This window comes from Bison bison, unplaced genomic scaffold (assembly GCF_000754665.1).
Source record: "Bison bison bison isolate TAMUID 2011002044 unplaced genomic scaffold, Bison_UMD1.0 scf7180017864499, whole genome shotgun sequence".
Classification (NCBI taxonomy): domain Eukaryota; kingdom Metazoa; phylum Chordata; class Mammalia; order Artiodactyla; family Bovidae; genus Bison; species Bison bison.
The window spans coordinates 2,550,943-2,566,054 of NW_011495058.1; the positions used below are offsets into that span (position 1 = coordinate 2,550,943).

General features: G+C 49.6%; 1 protein-coding gene across 10 annotated transcripts in view; it reads left to right on the forward strand.

The window, feature by feature from the left end:
- TNS3 (tensin 3) overlaps window positions 1–15,112 on the forward strand; it is a 223,522-nt gene that overhangs the window by 111,002 nt on the left and 97,408 nt on the right. For all 10 annotated transcript variants that reach the window (XM_010829019.1, XM_010829021.1, XM_010829015.1 and 7 more), the window contains 5 exons: window positions 368–432; window positions 3,480–3,563; window positions 12,277–12,389; window positions 12,484–12,544; window positions 13,370–13,445. In XM_010829019.1, coding sequence (XP_010827321.1) covers window positions 368–432; window positions 3,480–3,563; window positions 12,277–12,389; window positions 12,484–12,544; window positions 13,370–13,445 — 399 coding nt within the window. The remainder of the gene's footprint in view (window positions 1–367; window positions 433–3,479; window positions 3,564–12,276; window positions 12,390–12,483; window positions 12,545–13,369; window positions 13,446–15,112) is intronic.

Consider the following 15,112-nt stretch of genomic DNA (forward strand, 5'->3'; position numbering starts at 1 on the left):
GCATACAGAGCCCAGAAAAGTCCTCAGCTTATAAGTGGGACATTCGGGTCTCTCTCACCTGGGTGATTAAGTCGCACTAATGGCTTCCACCCAACAGTTTTTTCCTGGCCTCACTGGGAAATGAGGAACTGACTGGCCACCTCTGTGCAGACCTGGCCTTGGGCACGTCCTCAGAGGGCCTGGTTGGCACCTACTCCTGCTGTTAGTACCCCACGCGTGTGTTCTCTGCTGAGCTGGGTGCTGCCGTCCCTCAGAACAGGGACCAGAGGAGGGTACTGCTGGCTTCCCTGTCAAAGCAGGCTCTTTGCCATCCTGTGAAGGAAGCAGTGCTTTCCTGTTCTAATGACCTCTCTTCCATCTCCTGCAGGGTGGAAAGGGACGCATCGGCGTGGTCATATCATCTTACATGCACTTCACCAATGTCTCGGCCAGGTAGGAGGGAAGTGTCCTCGCTGCCGTGGGTGTTGGGATGCTCTGAGGCTGGGTGGGCAGGAGGCGGACCCCTCGGAGCTGACTTGGAGACCAAGGCTCATGTCCCTGGTGCCTAGAAACCTAGCTGCAGCTGAGGGTGTAAGCTCGTGAGAAAGACACTGTCCTCAGTGGCAGCGATGTATGATTCACACTGAAAGCTTCAGGGAGGCATCACCGATAAAGCAAGTGCACTGTCAACCTGTGACAAGGCTGATGGGGACAGACACTACCATTAGTAAAACCAAAGCAGTGCTTCTCACTGGACACCTCGCATTCTGCCCAGGTCCATGGCGATGGCTACGGCTGCCGTGGTTTACATGCACTGTGCTTCTGGGAAGTACTTTGCATATTCCCTTTTTCTTGCTCAATCCTCCCAAGTAATCCAGGAGGGAGTAGTCATCACTCCCATTTTACAGATGAGGAAACTGAGACTTGGCGGACTTAAGACTGCTCAGGATCTTAATGAGCAGGAAGCCAGATCTGGTCTGGTTCTCAGGAGGTGCTGCCATGGGCATGGGGTTGCTGCCCGCAGGAGGTGGGTCCCGTCCACTGGGCGTGACAGGCACTGCGAGGCCTGTGAGTGAGGCCCCAGCTGCGTGCCAGGCCTCTGGGCGCTGGGTACACTGGTAGACCCAGAGGCACCCCCGAGCACACGTCTCCACTCACACTGAGATCCAGTTCAGAAAAATCGTTCTTTCTGGGTGTTGCATCTGCGTTGGCCCTCTCTGTTCAATGGCCACTTTGTGAAGTATGAACTACTCCGTTCTGAGGAAATATAAGCCTATTCATATTAGCCGATAAACCCTTTCCTTTCTAGCATTAAGGAATGAAATTTGACTTTCCAAATGTTTTCTGTGGAAACAAATTGGAGAGCTCATGCCTGCCAGGCAGGAAACCCAGCCCTCCAGTGAAAGTCAGATCCTTTCTTGGTGATAATAAGCACTTGTGTGTGTGTGCCAGACAAATTGAGATTCCTGCTCACGTCACATCCCTCTGGTCAGAGAGCAGATTTCACCTGGCGGACTCTGGACAGAGGCCACCTCACATTTGTGCCCACAACAGCACAGCTCTGTCTGGAACCAGAGTTTCATGTGCCATAGACAGTCCTGGCATTTTTGGAAAGCGTGGAGACTGGGCTTTTTTTCACTGTAAGCTTATCATTGATACTCTCTCTAAATGCCGCACTTTTTTCTGAATAGCTGAAGTGTGTCTCAGCTGCACGTGTTAGGCAATTCACATGAAAGGCTCTAAACTCCGGGGTCCTCACCTAGGAAGCAGGGCTGATGGCTGTTCCTCACAGGGTTTTTTTTTGACAATTCCATGTATTATCGCATGAAAGGCATTTGCAGCATCAGTGCTGGTGTGGGCTGATGTTCATCCTGCTGGTACTAGTAGATAAGATAGTATTAAGTGCTCTTCGCTAAAGTGAAGTGACACTACCAAGATTTTTGTAAGACGGCTTTCTGAATTCACACTTTCCTAATTGGCAGCTGCATAGTTTGCTACTTCATGAATAGAATGTTATGTATTTAAGCATTTACCAGTATTGCCTATCCGGGTTGTTTGCAGTTTTTCTTTAGAATTTCAGTTGCTTCTAATGATTTTGTACACTGAAGTATGCCCTGGTGACAGATTCTCATCATTACATCTTTGATCATTTTTACTATTTCTATTTTCCCCTTAGATAGTATTCACACAAGTAGTGTAATCATAGGGACTTTTGAAGGCCTTTGTCACACACTGGGTCCAGATCGAAATAGACATTTCCAAATTGCTAAGTGAAGTAAGAAAAACATTCTGGTACCAGCACTAGGAAGATAAGAGTTCATAAAGATAGAGTCAGTGCTAATATTATGAATACGGGTACTGATATTAACAAGCTTCCCTGGTGGCTCAGATGTTAAAGGATCTGCCTGCAATGCAGGAGACCTAGGTTCAATCTCTGGGGTAGGAAGAGCTCGTGGAGAAGGGAATGGCTATCCACTCCAGTATTCTTACCTAGAGAATCCCATGGACAGAGGACCCTCGTGGGCTACAATCCATGGGTCGCAAAGAATTGAACATGACTGAATCACTTCTGCTGCTACTGCTGCTAAGTTGCTTCAGTCGTGTCTGACTCTGTGCGACCCCATAGACGGCAGCCCACCAGGCTTCCTCGTCCCTGGGATTCTCCAGGGAAGAACACTGGAGTGGGTTGCCATTTCCTTCTCCAATGCATGAAAGTGAAAAGTGAAAGTGAAGTCGCTCAGTCGTGTCCGACTCTAGGGACCCCATGGACTGCAGCCTACCAGGCTCCTCCGTCCATGGGATTTTCCAGGCAAAAGTACTGGAGTGGGGTGCCATTGCCTTCTCTGGGCTGAGTCACTAAGCAGTGATATTAACAGTGAACATAAACAGTGACCAAAATGCATTGTCAGCATTTAATAAAACAAGTGAATTCCAGAAAAAGGAACACTTAAAAATGTATAGGTGAATATGTAATTATACTTTTCACTCTAAAAAACACGTGCATCCGGTACGTTAAACATGCAGTGCTTAAGTGACCCTTGTTTTTGTGCAGCCCCAGCAACCAGCCCCTTATTTAGACAAAGTTGTTATTTTAGATGGTTGTTTCGGTAGTTAGGACACAAGGCTCATGCCCACCTTCGAGCAGTGGCAGATGGGTGGTTATCCTGTCAGGGTAGTATCCTGTGATTGTTCTGTGTTGTAAATGCAGCACAGAAAGTGCCATGTGCTAAGATCAGGAGCTGCTGTTTCAAATGGGGAACTGCAGGCCTCACTTCCCCTGCAGGCCTGGCTTCCACTTGGCCTGGAACATCTTCCTGGAGGAGATGAGGCCTGAGAAGAGACGCTAAAGTGGGTGTGCCCAAGGAGGGAATGTAGCAAAATGGAGCTCTTAGTGGGTGCCAGCTGCTCAGAACAACCTCAGGGCCTGTCCCTTGTTACACCTCACCTCCCACCCCTCCGTGGCCATGGAGTTAAATCTCTCTCTGTCTCTGCTTTCCCAGTGCTGACCAGGCCCTCGACAGATTCGCAATGAAGAAGTTTTATGATGATAAACTTGCAGCTTTAATGCAGCCATCCCAGAAACGGTATGTATCTATTCCACAGCCAGAGGGAAAGGTGGAATGAGATCTTACATTTAAAAATGTAGGGACCAGCCGTGATTAGGAGGCGGGGATTGTTGGGGTCCAGTAGTGAGTGACGAGCCACCCTGCGTGGGGATGCAGGGAGCCCCTCACCCTGGCTGACTCCCGTGTGGTCTCAGGGCTCCCTCCCCACATGCTCAGCCATCAAGTCTCCTGCACTCCCAGCTGGTGTTGGTGCTGTTACTGTGTTGGAACTGGTTTGTTTCTCCTGACCAGGGGTCTGTGAACTGTGTCTGTAAGGGGCTGGATGGTGGATGTGCTGGGCTTTGCAGGCCAAGTGGTCTTTGGCACGGCCCCTGTAAACAGAGGGGCTGTGGGTGGTAGAAGCCAGTGAAAGCAGCTTATCACCAGCAAAGCTGTTGACACACTCAGGTTCCTAGTCGGCCAGCTTCAGAGGCCCAGGAGTCCTTCTCCTTGGTCTCCTCGGCCCACGTCCCCTTGTCTCCTGCTCGGCATGGCCCCTGGCACATGCTGCGGCGGGACCCTGGGGAGCAGACTTACTCTGGCTGCCGGCCCCCAGGTGAATCCATGCTGTCCCCAGGCCCAGGTGGAGAAGAATCGGAGGAGGGTCAGGTGCGTGGCCTGAGAGGGGCCTCAGCCACTTGTCTTCCAGACCTACTTCCTCTGCAGATGGGGACATGGTGCTAAGGACACCGTGTTTTTACTTCAAAGCAAATGGCAGGGCATTTGCTCAAGAATTGTCAAGGCCATCGCCAAGATGGTTTTCCTGCCCTTTGCATCTCTTCCCACCAGGGCCAGAGGGCTGGGCCAGTGGACTTGGGAGGATTGGAAGCTTCATTGGCATCCAGGGGGCAGGGGCACAGGCGGTTTTTGTCCAGAGCCGATTTGAGGTATTTCCACTTGGGAAAGGGATTTCCAGGGTCACCAGAGGCACTGCCTGCTTCATCCTGGCTGTTCCCCATGGCAGGTGTGTTTGTGGACCAGAGTGTGTTGTGGATGTGAGATGGTGGGTTGGAGCCTGGCCGTGCCCTGCTCTGAGCAAAGGCCCCACAGGGCATGTGAGTTGCCTTGGAAAAACCAGCATTTCATTAGTATTACAGTTAAACAGCCCCTTGATCTATTTTGAACCATTAAGTGTCATTTCTTGGTTGAGCAGTTTCCAGAATGGTTACATTCATATGAGCCCCTGTGTGAGATGTGAGGGAAAACAGGGAGTGACCCACCTCAAAACTCAGCACACACCAGGGAAGGATGTTTGCCTTATTTTCTTCTTTTTATTCTTATTACTTACTGCAGCTTTAAAAAAAAATTATTTTGTATTGGAGTATAGCTAATTTGGGGTTCCCTGGTAGCTCAGCTGGTAAAGAATTGGCCTGCAATGAGGGAGACCCCGGTTCAATTCCTGGGTTGGGAAGATCCCCTAGAGGAGGGCATGGCAACCCACTCTAGTATTCTTGCCTAAAGAATCTCCACGGACAGAAAAGCCTGGTGGGCTACAGTTCATAGAGTCGCAGAGTAGGACACAGCTGAATGCCTAAGCACAGCACAGCATAGCTAGTTTAACAGTGTTAGGATAGTTTCAGGCGGACAGCAAAGGGACTCATCCATACATGTGCGTGTATCCATGCTCCCCCGAATTCCCCTCCCATCCTGCTGCCACATAACACTGAGCAGGTTCCCTGTGCTATACCATAGTTCCTTGTTGGTTATCCATTTTAAATAAGCAGTGTGTACCTGTCCATCCCAAACTCCCTAAATGTCCCTTCCCCTATCCTCCCTGCCCCTCCCCACCCTGGCAACCTGTAAGTTCATTCTCTAAGTCTGTGAACCTGTTTCTGTTTTGTAAATAAGTTCATTTATATCAAGTCTTTTCAGATTCCACATATTAATATAAGGGATATCATGCGATGTTTCTGCTGCAGCTTTTTAATACCATTGAAGGAGTGTGGAAAAAGGGAAGTATCCTCCCACTTTAACTTGCCCATGGTTCTCCCGCGTGATTACACAGCAGAAGCTGTAGTATTGACACTGATGAGGGTGGCGTGGGTTAAACCCAGCATTTCGAGGCTGATCTTCCTGCTCCTTCAGAATAGGGGAGCCTATCCTGACAGCACCTGCCTCAGAAGATGCTCGCCACCTCGTAACGGAGCAGGTTCCTGACTGAGTGAAAGAATAGGTACTTCTGGAGGAATATTTGAGACCCGGAGGATGTGCGGTGACCACTCATGTGGGGACGGATTCAGTGATGGTGGGACCATCACTGTGGTCCCAAAGCCCGAGGGGGAGCTCTGCAGGCTACTTTAGGACTGAGCTCAAGAAACCTTTTCAAAAGCAATCTCGGGATGAGAGTGGATTAATTAATTAGAGAACAAACTTATGGACACCGGGGGAGGGAGGAGGGAGAGGGTGAAATGTATGGCGAGAGTAACATGGAAACTTACAATACCATGTGTAAAATAGATAGCCAGTGGGAACTTGCTGTATGACTTAGGGAACTCAAACAGGGCTGTGTGACAATCTAGAAGGGTGGGATGGGGAGGGAGATAGGCCGGAGGTTTGGGAGGGAGGGGACATGAGTGCACCTATGGCTGATTCTTGTTGATGTTTGACAGAAAACAAAATTCTGTAAAACAATTATCCTTCAATTAAAAAATAAATAATGGGTTTATGAGCTGGAGAGGCTGGAGGCCCATTTGATGGGTGGCAGATTCTCTGTCACTTTGTGCGTCACTCCTAAAAACCACTGAGCAGTTGACCTGCAGCAGCTTGGCCAGCAGTGGTTGTTGGAGATTGCTTGCTTCCAGTAGAATTCCTCAGGCGAGAGCACTTACCTCTCCCTGCACCTTTTGCCTTGAGCAAGCCTCAGGAGCAGCTTGAGGTCACCCCCAGGTGACCTCCTGTGGGGATGATGAACCTTCTGCTTCAGAGAGGCACCCGTGACCTTGGAGGCCCTTTCACTTTGACAAGTAATTAAAGAAAAACCTACAGCCTTAGTTATCAACAGCATCATGGGAGTCATGACTTAAATCATGAAATTTTCTGACCTCCTTTTCTTCTCCCCTTTTCCTTTCCTCCTCCCCTTTTCCTTTCCTCCTCCGCTTTTCCTTTCTTTCCGTGAAGGAGTTGGGAGCTAGTCCTATTACTTTGGGTTTGTTTAGCGGGTAGAATGACAGGTGACTGGCTCGCTCTTTGGGACAGCAAATCTCTCCTGAGAGTTTGGGGAAGAAGAGACACCCCGGAATTCCTGGGTGAGGGTCGTTCCTATGTCCCATGAGGTAGAGGAAGAGAAGCCAGAAGTCTGGGCATGCAGAAAGCAAGATTGGATTCCTAGGTGTTTCTTGTAGCTGGAAAGTTCCCCAACATTGCAGCATTCTTTGATACTTAAGTCCCTTGGACAGAGATTAAACCAGTTAATCCTAAAGGAAATCAGTCCTGAATATTCATTGGAAGGACTGATGCTGAAGCTGAAGATCCAATACTTTGGCCCCCTGATATGAAGAGCTGACTCATTGGAAAAGACCCTGATGCTGGGAAAGATTGAGGGCAAGAGGAGAAGTGGGCAGCAGAGGATGAGATGGTTGGATGGCATCATCGACTCAGTGGATATGAGTTTAAGCAAACTCTGGGAGATAATGGAGGACAGGGAAGCCTGGCATGCTGCAGTCCATGGGGTTGCAAAGAATCGGACACGACTTAGGGACTGAACAACACCGCAAAAACCCTACAGTCCTCTTTTTTCCAGGTCACACTCAGGTGGCCTAGAGCGGAGCTTCTCAGCCACTCATCTGAGAGACTGACGAGGGTATGAAAGAGTTCTGGGACAGCAGGATGAGGCCCCCCCGAATAAAAATTCATGAAAAATTCGTTTTACTGTACAAAGGTTTTCTTTACCCCTCCCGCACCACACACACTGATTGGTGGTGCATAGAGAGGAGATTTGCTTGATTTATGGCGTCGAGTGTCCCATCGCACACAACCAAGAGTGCCTCCCTGGACTGAGGCCACAGTCACTGTGGGATCTGGAGTTTCGGATTTGCCAATTAGGGTTGCCTGGAGGAAGGCCCCCGAGAAGGGCAAGGAGCCTGTGCTGTCCTCCTTGGCCATGTCAACCTGTCTGTGTTCTGGGTGGTAGGCTGGGGTGACAGGCGAGGCCCCTGGGCTTACATCAGCTCATTTACATCAGCCATCAGCCACGGCTAGAGGGAACAGGCAAGGGTGCTGTCTCGACGCTGTCCATACACTTTACAAAAATAAATATACAAATGACCCTTGTCACCTGTCCCTCTCTTAGGAGGTAGATGGTGACATGAGTTGGTGTCAAGTTTTCTTCAAAGGCCGTTCTGATGGTAGTCGGGCTGCTAACAAACGTTATGCTAACTTTTGCAATATTACAAAATCCAGAACTTGAACTCAGAAGTTATAGTTGTACTGTATCCTATGAACAAGTAACCAAAAATGACTTCAGTTCCACAAAGTTAGGCAGTAAAGTTGCTGAAAAGTAGCACTAACGAATAGAAAATACCTGAAATGGATAAAATAATTTTGTATCTTTTCCTTATTAAGAAAGCATGTGAAGGAAGGAGTAAGTTGCATTGTACAATATTTTTGTCTTTGATTTACCTAACTATGGATCCATATAAAGCAGATTTTTATAAAGGGCAGATGAGAACTATAGACCGGGAGCTTGATTGCAGTGGTTCAGTGATGAACTGGTTAGAAGGGCAGATGTCCGGGATCTCCTTCCTCCCCTCTGTCTCTAACCCCGTGTGAGTGTGAGCCCTGGTCTTCCAGCTCCTACTTCTCTGGTGATGTTGACACTGCTCCTCAAAGAAGCACCTTCTCACGCTCCCTCTGGCCACTGGGCGGCAGTGCTGGCCAGGCTGTGTCAGTGCAGGGGGCGGACCCTCCATGTTGGCATCAAAAAGTGAATTGGGGACTTCCCTGGGGGCGCAGTGGATGAAAATTCACCTGCCAGTGCAGGGACACCGGTTTAATCCCTGGTCTTGGAAGATTCCACATGCTGCGGGGCAACTGAGCCCATGGTCCACTGTTAGAGAGCCCATGTGCCACAACTGCTGAGCCCATGCTCTAGAGCCCGTGAGCCAGAACTACTAAGCCTGTGTGATACTAAAGCCCCTGAGCCTAGAGCCTGTGCTCTTCAACAGGAGAGACCACCACACCGAGAAGCCCACGCACCGCAATGAGCCCACTGCTCACCGCCACTGAGAAAGCCCGCGCGCAGCAACGAAGTTCCGGCACAACCAAGGAAAAAAAGTGAAACAGAAACCGACCACCCCTGCCTTCCGTGATGCCTGGTCCGTGTTTTGGTGGATCCCTGAGATGTCCAGACTGAAGGGCCATCTTGCCTGGAGCGGTCAGTGCAGACTGAGCAAACGGCCAGGTGCCCATGGAGTAAACACACCGGCTGGGCCACTGACAAGGCCAAGGAAGCGGGTTGCGTGGTGACCAGGGCTGCGCAGCACTGGAAGAGGGGAGACTGCTGTCCAGATTGGGCAGGGGTTCCCAACCCCAGTTCAACATCCCTTTTCATATGCTCACAAGCAGAGGGCCGGCGAACCCAGAAATCTGTAGTGCATGGCATTTAGGTGATTAAATATAGGTGCACAGGTCACGTGAACTTTCCCGTGTCTGCCCCCAGTGGAATTGAGGCATCTGTTGTTCAAATAGATGAAACGAAAAGGCCTGTGGAGCCATCTGGTGGTCAGAGCCCTGCAGCCACGGCCTGGCTTCGTGGTCTCAGGACCCCCAAGGCTTCCATCTGGTCTCTGTGGCTTGGGTGAGTGAGGTTTTGTCCTCTTCTGAAAGGGAAGAGCGATTTGCCACCAGGAAAATGTGAACACCATCAAGGGCACCTAAGTTGAAGCTAGCATTTTTTTTTTTTTTCTAAAAGGATGGCTTTTAAGTAGAGTTTATAAACTTTATTTTTAAAATTTACTGGATATTTCCTCTTGTTCAGTTTGCTTTGTATGCAGATTCAACTGCTTGAGATAATGGACTGCATCTGAATTGCTGGTGTAAATTAGATATTTAGAAAATTTTGATGTACTTGACAAATGACATTATGTAAATTTAAGGCGTGTGACATGTTTTTTAAAATTTATTTTGAAGTTTGTTTTTAATTGGAGGGTAGTTGCTTTACAATGTTGTGTTGGTTTCTGCCAAACACCAACATGAATCAGCCATAGGTATGCACATGTCCCCCTCCCTCTGCAACCTCCCTCCCGCCTCCTACCCCCTCCCATCCCTCTAAGGAGCTCAGCCTGCTAGTCTGTGACAACCTGTTCATTTTATTTTGTGACTGCCTGGAATCTTCATTGCTTTATGCAGGCTTTCTCTGCTGGCGGTGGGTGGGAGCTACTCTTTGTTGCAGTGCACGGGCTTCAGTAGTTGTGGCACGCAGCCTTAGTTGCTCTGTGGCATGTGGACTCTTTTGGGACCAGGGATCGAACCCATGTCCTCTGCACTGGCAGGTGGATTCTTAACCACTGCACCACCAGGGAAGTCCTAAGTTGCATCATATGTTAATTTGATGCATTCATATGTTGTAGTATGATTGCTATTATAGCCATAATTAGCACCTCTGTCATATTACATAATTATGATTTATTTTTAGTGGTTGGAATAATTAAGTTCTATCTCTCAGCAAGTTTGATAATTATAATACAGTGTCTATATTTACTATGCTCATGCTGGTGTTCCGTCACTTCAGTCGTGTCCAGCTCTTTTGTGACCCCATGGACTGTGGCTCACTAGGCTCCTCTGTCCATGCGATTCTCCAAGCAAGAATGCTGGAGTGAGTTGCCACGACCTCCTCCAGGGAACGCATCTCTTGCGTCTCCTGCATTGCAGGCGGATTCTTTACGGCTAAGCACTGGGGAAGCCCATACTTACCATACCGTGCGTTATATTTCTAGGGCATATTTACTGCTCATTGTAAGTTTGTACCCTTTAAACATTCTGTTCTGTCCCCAAGGCCCCAACCCCTGGTGACCACCATTTTACTCTGTTTTTGTATGTGTGGCTTTTTTAGATTCCATATATGAGTGCTGTTCTACCACAGGGAGATGTTACCTCACACTTGTTAGAAAAGGCAGTGGTCAAGACAAGAAAAAACAAGTGTTTACAAGAATGTGGAGCAAAGGGAGCCTTTGTGCACTATTGCTGAGAATGTAACCTGGTGCAGCCACTGTTGAAAAGAGTGTGGAGGTTCCTCAAAAAATTAAAAATAGAACTACCATATGATTCAGCAATTCCACTTCTGGGTACATTTCTGAAGGAAATGAAGACAGGCTCTCGAAGAGATCTCTTCATGCCCATGTTTCTTATTCCCAATAGCCAAGATGTGGAAACAATTTAGATATCCCTCAATGGGTAAATGAATAAAGAGTATGTGGTAAAAATGTGTGATGGAGTGCTACTCAGCCACAAAATATAATGAAATTCTGCCATCTGCAATAACATGGATGGACTTTGAGGTCATTATTCTCAGTGACGTAAGTCAGAGAAAGCCAGAATTTTTTAAATTAAGTGGGCTGAGCCTGAGTAGCATTCAGTCCTAGGGTGTTTGTGTGGGGGATGTCCCTGCTCTGTGGGGAGTGGACTAGAGTGAGCTGGCTGGAGGGTATGGAGGAAATTGTGCTGGCCACACAGCCTGGTGATTCAGTGATTGCTTCCTTCCTGCGCCTGCATGGCTCTGTGTTGGCATTAGAGATGTACAGAGATGTTGGATGTCGTGGGGTTTGCGTTTGCTCAGAAGTCACGCACAATGAATAGAGAGAGGGGCTGAGGCTGGGCAGCATCTGCGAGGTTGGCAGGTCTGTGCTCTCTTGGGTAGGTGTGCCCTACCACCTTGTGCCTTGGGAAAAACCAGTGAGGAAGCATTTCTTGGGTAGAATCTTCTCTCTAGACTGTCAAGCACCCACGCAGGGTGCGGGTGTCAGCATGGCACACAAGCCTGTGCGTGGTATTGAGAGAGAAGACAGGTCTCCCAGCTCACCACAGACTTGATCATCCCGCTGCTGTGATGGGCAGTGAGGAGGAAGGGTACAGAGGAGACAGAAGACAGGAGGGCGGGGTGGCTCAGGTGGCGGGGGGGGGGGCCTCTCACAGTGAGATGGGGCATCCACAGGCTTCCTGTGGGCTCACTGTGTGGACTCCAGCCTTCTGTAGGTTTCCTGGTGTGAACAGAGAGAGCGGTGGGTGGGACTGAGAGTTAGACTGAGTTACCTTGATGTGTAGTTTGGTTCAGAGAGCATGCTCACGTGACTGCAGGTCTCTTGCCTTTCCATTCTGGGTGGGGGACTGTGACATCCCGTGGCCTAGCCCTGCCCGGCTCTGGTTCCGTGGACAGAGGTGATGCCACCTGCGCTTGGGGTGCAGAGCAGGAGGCGCCATGTGTGGGGGCTCACGCCCAGGAGGCACCCTTGCTTGTGGTTCCAGATGACTGGCCACATCAGTGTGGGAAGCCCGGAGACTCTCTGTGGGGTTGTGGGCTTAGCCGTGCTCTGCAGGGCATGGGTCAAGCCCTGGCATGCAGACACCTCTCCTTGCTGTGAGCAGTTAGGATGGGTCCTCTTCCGAAACTCCCGAAAAAGCAGGCACGTTTCCTCCTTTCCCTCCGACCCCACCTGCGCTCCAAGCTGTCACGGAAGCTCTAAGCTGCTGCCCTTTGCAGGTATGTGCAGTTTCTCAGTGGGCTCCTGTCAGGAACGGTGAAGATGAATGCCTCGCCCCTGTTCCTGCATTTCGTCATCCTGCACGGAACCCCCAACTTTGACTCGGGTGGAGGTGAGTGTCTCCCTCAGGGTGGGGTCTGGAGATGTGCCGCCTGGCACTGGCCCCCAGTTCTGCGTGTTTATAGCCGACTCTGCCTGTGTTTCAGTGTGCCGGCCCTTTCTCAAGCTCTACCAGGCCATGCAGCCCGTGTACACGTCGGGGATCTAGTAAGTGCGGCTGCTCTCCTGGGGACCGTGGGAGAGCCAGGGAGGGGCCTGCTCCAGGCTGCTTCTCCCTTGGGAGGTGTGGGAGGCGTGATTCCTGGAGAGCCCAGAGGAGGGGACAGAAGGGGAGCCATGGGCGGGTGCCCATCACCCTGCCTGCCGGGTGTCCGCCACTGTCACCCAGCTGGCTGTGCGAAGACGCAGGGGCACAGGAACCCGGGGGCAGGAGAGGGTCCCGCACTGTGTGGGAGTAATCACATCGGAGCCTGCGACAGGGCCATGGTGTTTTGCCTTTCTCTCCCCTTGGCAGTTTAGATAAAGGGCAGGCAGATGTTTCCAGAATATGTACTAATTCTAGACTTACTTGATTTGCTTTTTTGGGAGTTTGGATTAGCATTTTATACACATTAATAGAAAATGAATAAAGGTAGAAATGTGTTGTCGTCACTCAAAATGAACTGTTATCATATGTCTGGACTCCTGTTGGACCCTGGCATCGGTGATACTTGGGCCATGTCACCCTCTGCTAACCACAGAGGCTGTGCTGGCAGAACCCCAGTAAGCCACGCTGCGTGCCCCGCCGTGCCTGGGCCCGGGGTGGGCCTGCGACCACTGGCCCTGACATTGCTCTCAGGACCCTGCCTGGCCCCATTGCTTTTTTATACCTTTTAGACTCATTTTCATAGGAGAGAGTCTAAGGAATTGGGATGCCTGGGCCAAGCAGGATATTTTGTCTAATTTCAATTGTAGGGTTCCTTTTCTCAGAAGGAATTCTTTCCATTAAATCATGAAATTGTATAATGATGTGCCTTCTTCTTTATTCCAAAGCAATGTTGGCCCAGAAAACCAAAGCAGGATCTACATTGCCATCGAGCCGGCCCAGCTCCTGAAAGGGGACATCATGGTGAGTGTCATGGCCTTGCCCCTGCTCTCCCAGGAATCATTGGAAAGGGAAAAACAAGCTCATCTTAGAGCAATAACATCAGACCCTGCCCCCCGAAAACCTGTAAGAAGAATGGAAAGTAGCCTTTACCTTAAGGAAATCGGTTGATTTTCTGAGTAAACCTGTTTTAATAAAAGGAACAGAACAAACTGTTAGAGCCACTTGCTATGTGCACCCTTGAAATTAAAGTCCTAACTCAACCACTGCTCTTCCCAGGATTCCAGTTCCCCAAGCATAATGTGCAGTCTTAAAATGACTAGGCCTTCCAGGGGCAGGCGCAGACATAAAATATTCACCGTTAGTGTCTAAGATACAGCCAGCGTCTTGCAACTTGGCTTATGAGTGAAACAGTGATTTCTCCAGGTCGTTTTGATTCTTGGGTCTGCTGCTTCTTGAGGGAGACTAGCTTTTCCACCTTTGTCTTTTATCTATCTTGAGTATTAAAAAATGCATACATCTGAAATAATTTAAGAGAAAATTGTCTGAAATAATGAACAACTTTGAGGCACATGTGTGTTTCCCACACGCATAGACTAGCTCTCCTATAATCTATTTGAGGCCTAGGAGGATACCCTATGACAAGAAGATAAGATAGTTTACAAATTGACTTTTTATTTAAGTGGCTCAGTCAGAGTTTTCTAGGATTCTCATTGTGCATGTGTGTGTGGGGTGTGTGTGTGTGTGTGTGTGTGTGTGTGTATGCACTCAGTCGCTCAGTTGTATCCAATTCTTTGTGACCCCCTGGACTCTAGCCTGCCAGGCTCCTCTCTCCATGAAACTTTCTAGGCAAGAATACTGGTGTGGGCTGCCATGCCCTCCTCTGAGAGATCTTCCTGACCCAGGAGGTCAGCCTCTCTTGTGTCTCCTACATTGACAGGCGACTTCTTTAACACTGCACTGTCTGGGAAGCCCATAGGATTTTCATTAGTTTTCCCATGTCTGGTTGTGGGGCTCCTCCTCCCAGAAAGAGCACCTGATGTGGGCTGCTGGCTGCAGGTCTTCCGGAAGCCGGTGGGGGATTCACTGCATCTGCCCCTTCTCTCTACTCTTCCTCCCACCTCCTTCTTTCCTCCGTCTTTCCATCTTCCTCCTCCTCTCCCTTCCACTGTCTCTTGCCTCCCCTCTTCCTTTTGCACCATCAATTTATTTGTCCAGCGATCCTTTTTTGAGTATTCTGAGCTTTCCGAGTTGGGCCCTAGCACAGCAAGGAAGGGGAGGACAGAGGGACATCTTTGCCCTGGAGGAGCCTGGTTGGGTGAATGGATATCAGGAGGGGAATTCAGTAGTACCAGAGTGGGTCCTGATGGCTGAGGCCGGCTGACCTGGAAGTTCAGGTGGAAGTGCCCTTGGAGTTGGGTGTGAGGCTCTGGCTTGGGGGTGCAGCAGTCCCCAGGCCTTGAGGATACCCTTGTGGAAGTTAGTTGTCTTGGGAAGTTGAAGCCAGATTGTGTTCTTTTGTGTGTCCCGAAAATGCACTGAATCACCTCTTAAGGGTAAGCCTTCTAGGACTCTTGACTTAGAGGAGTAGCAAGGTCTCCAGCGGAAGGAAGGAAGCCCCGCAGCTCTTATGAGCAACAGCAGATAGATACGGCCCAAGGGCATCAAGCAGAGGGTGGGCCTTGAGTCCC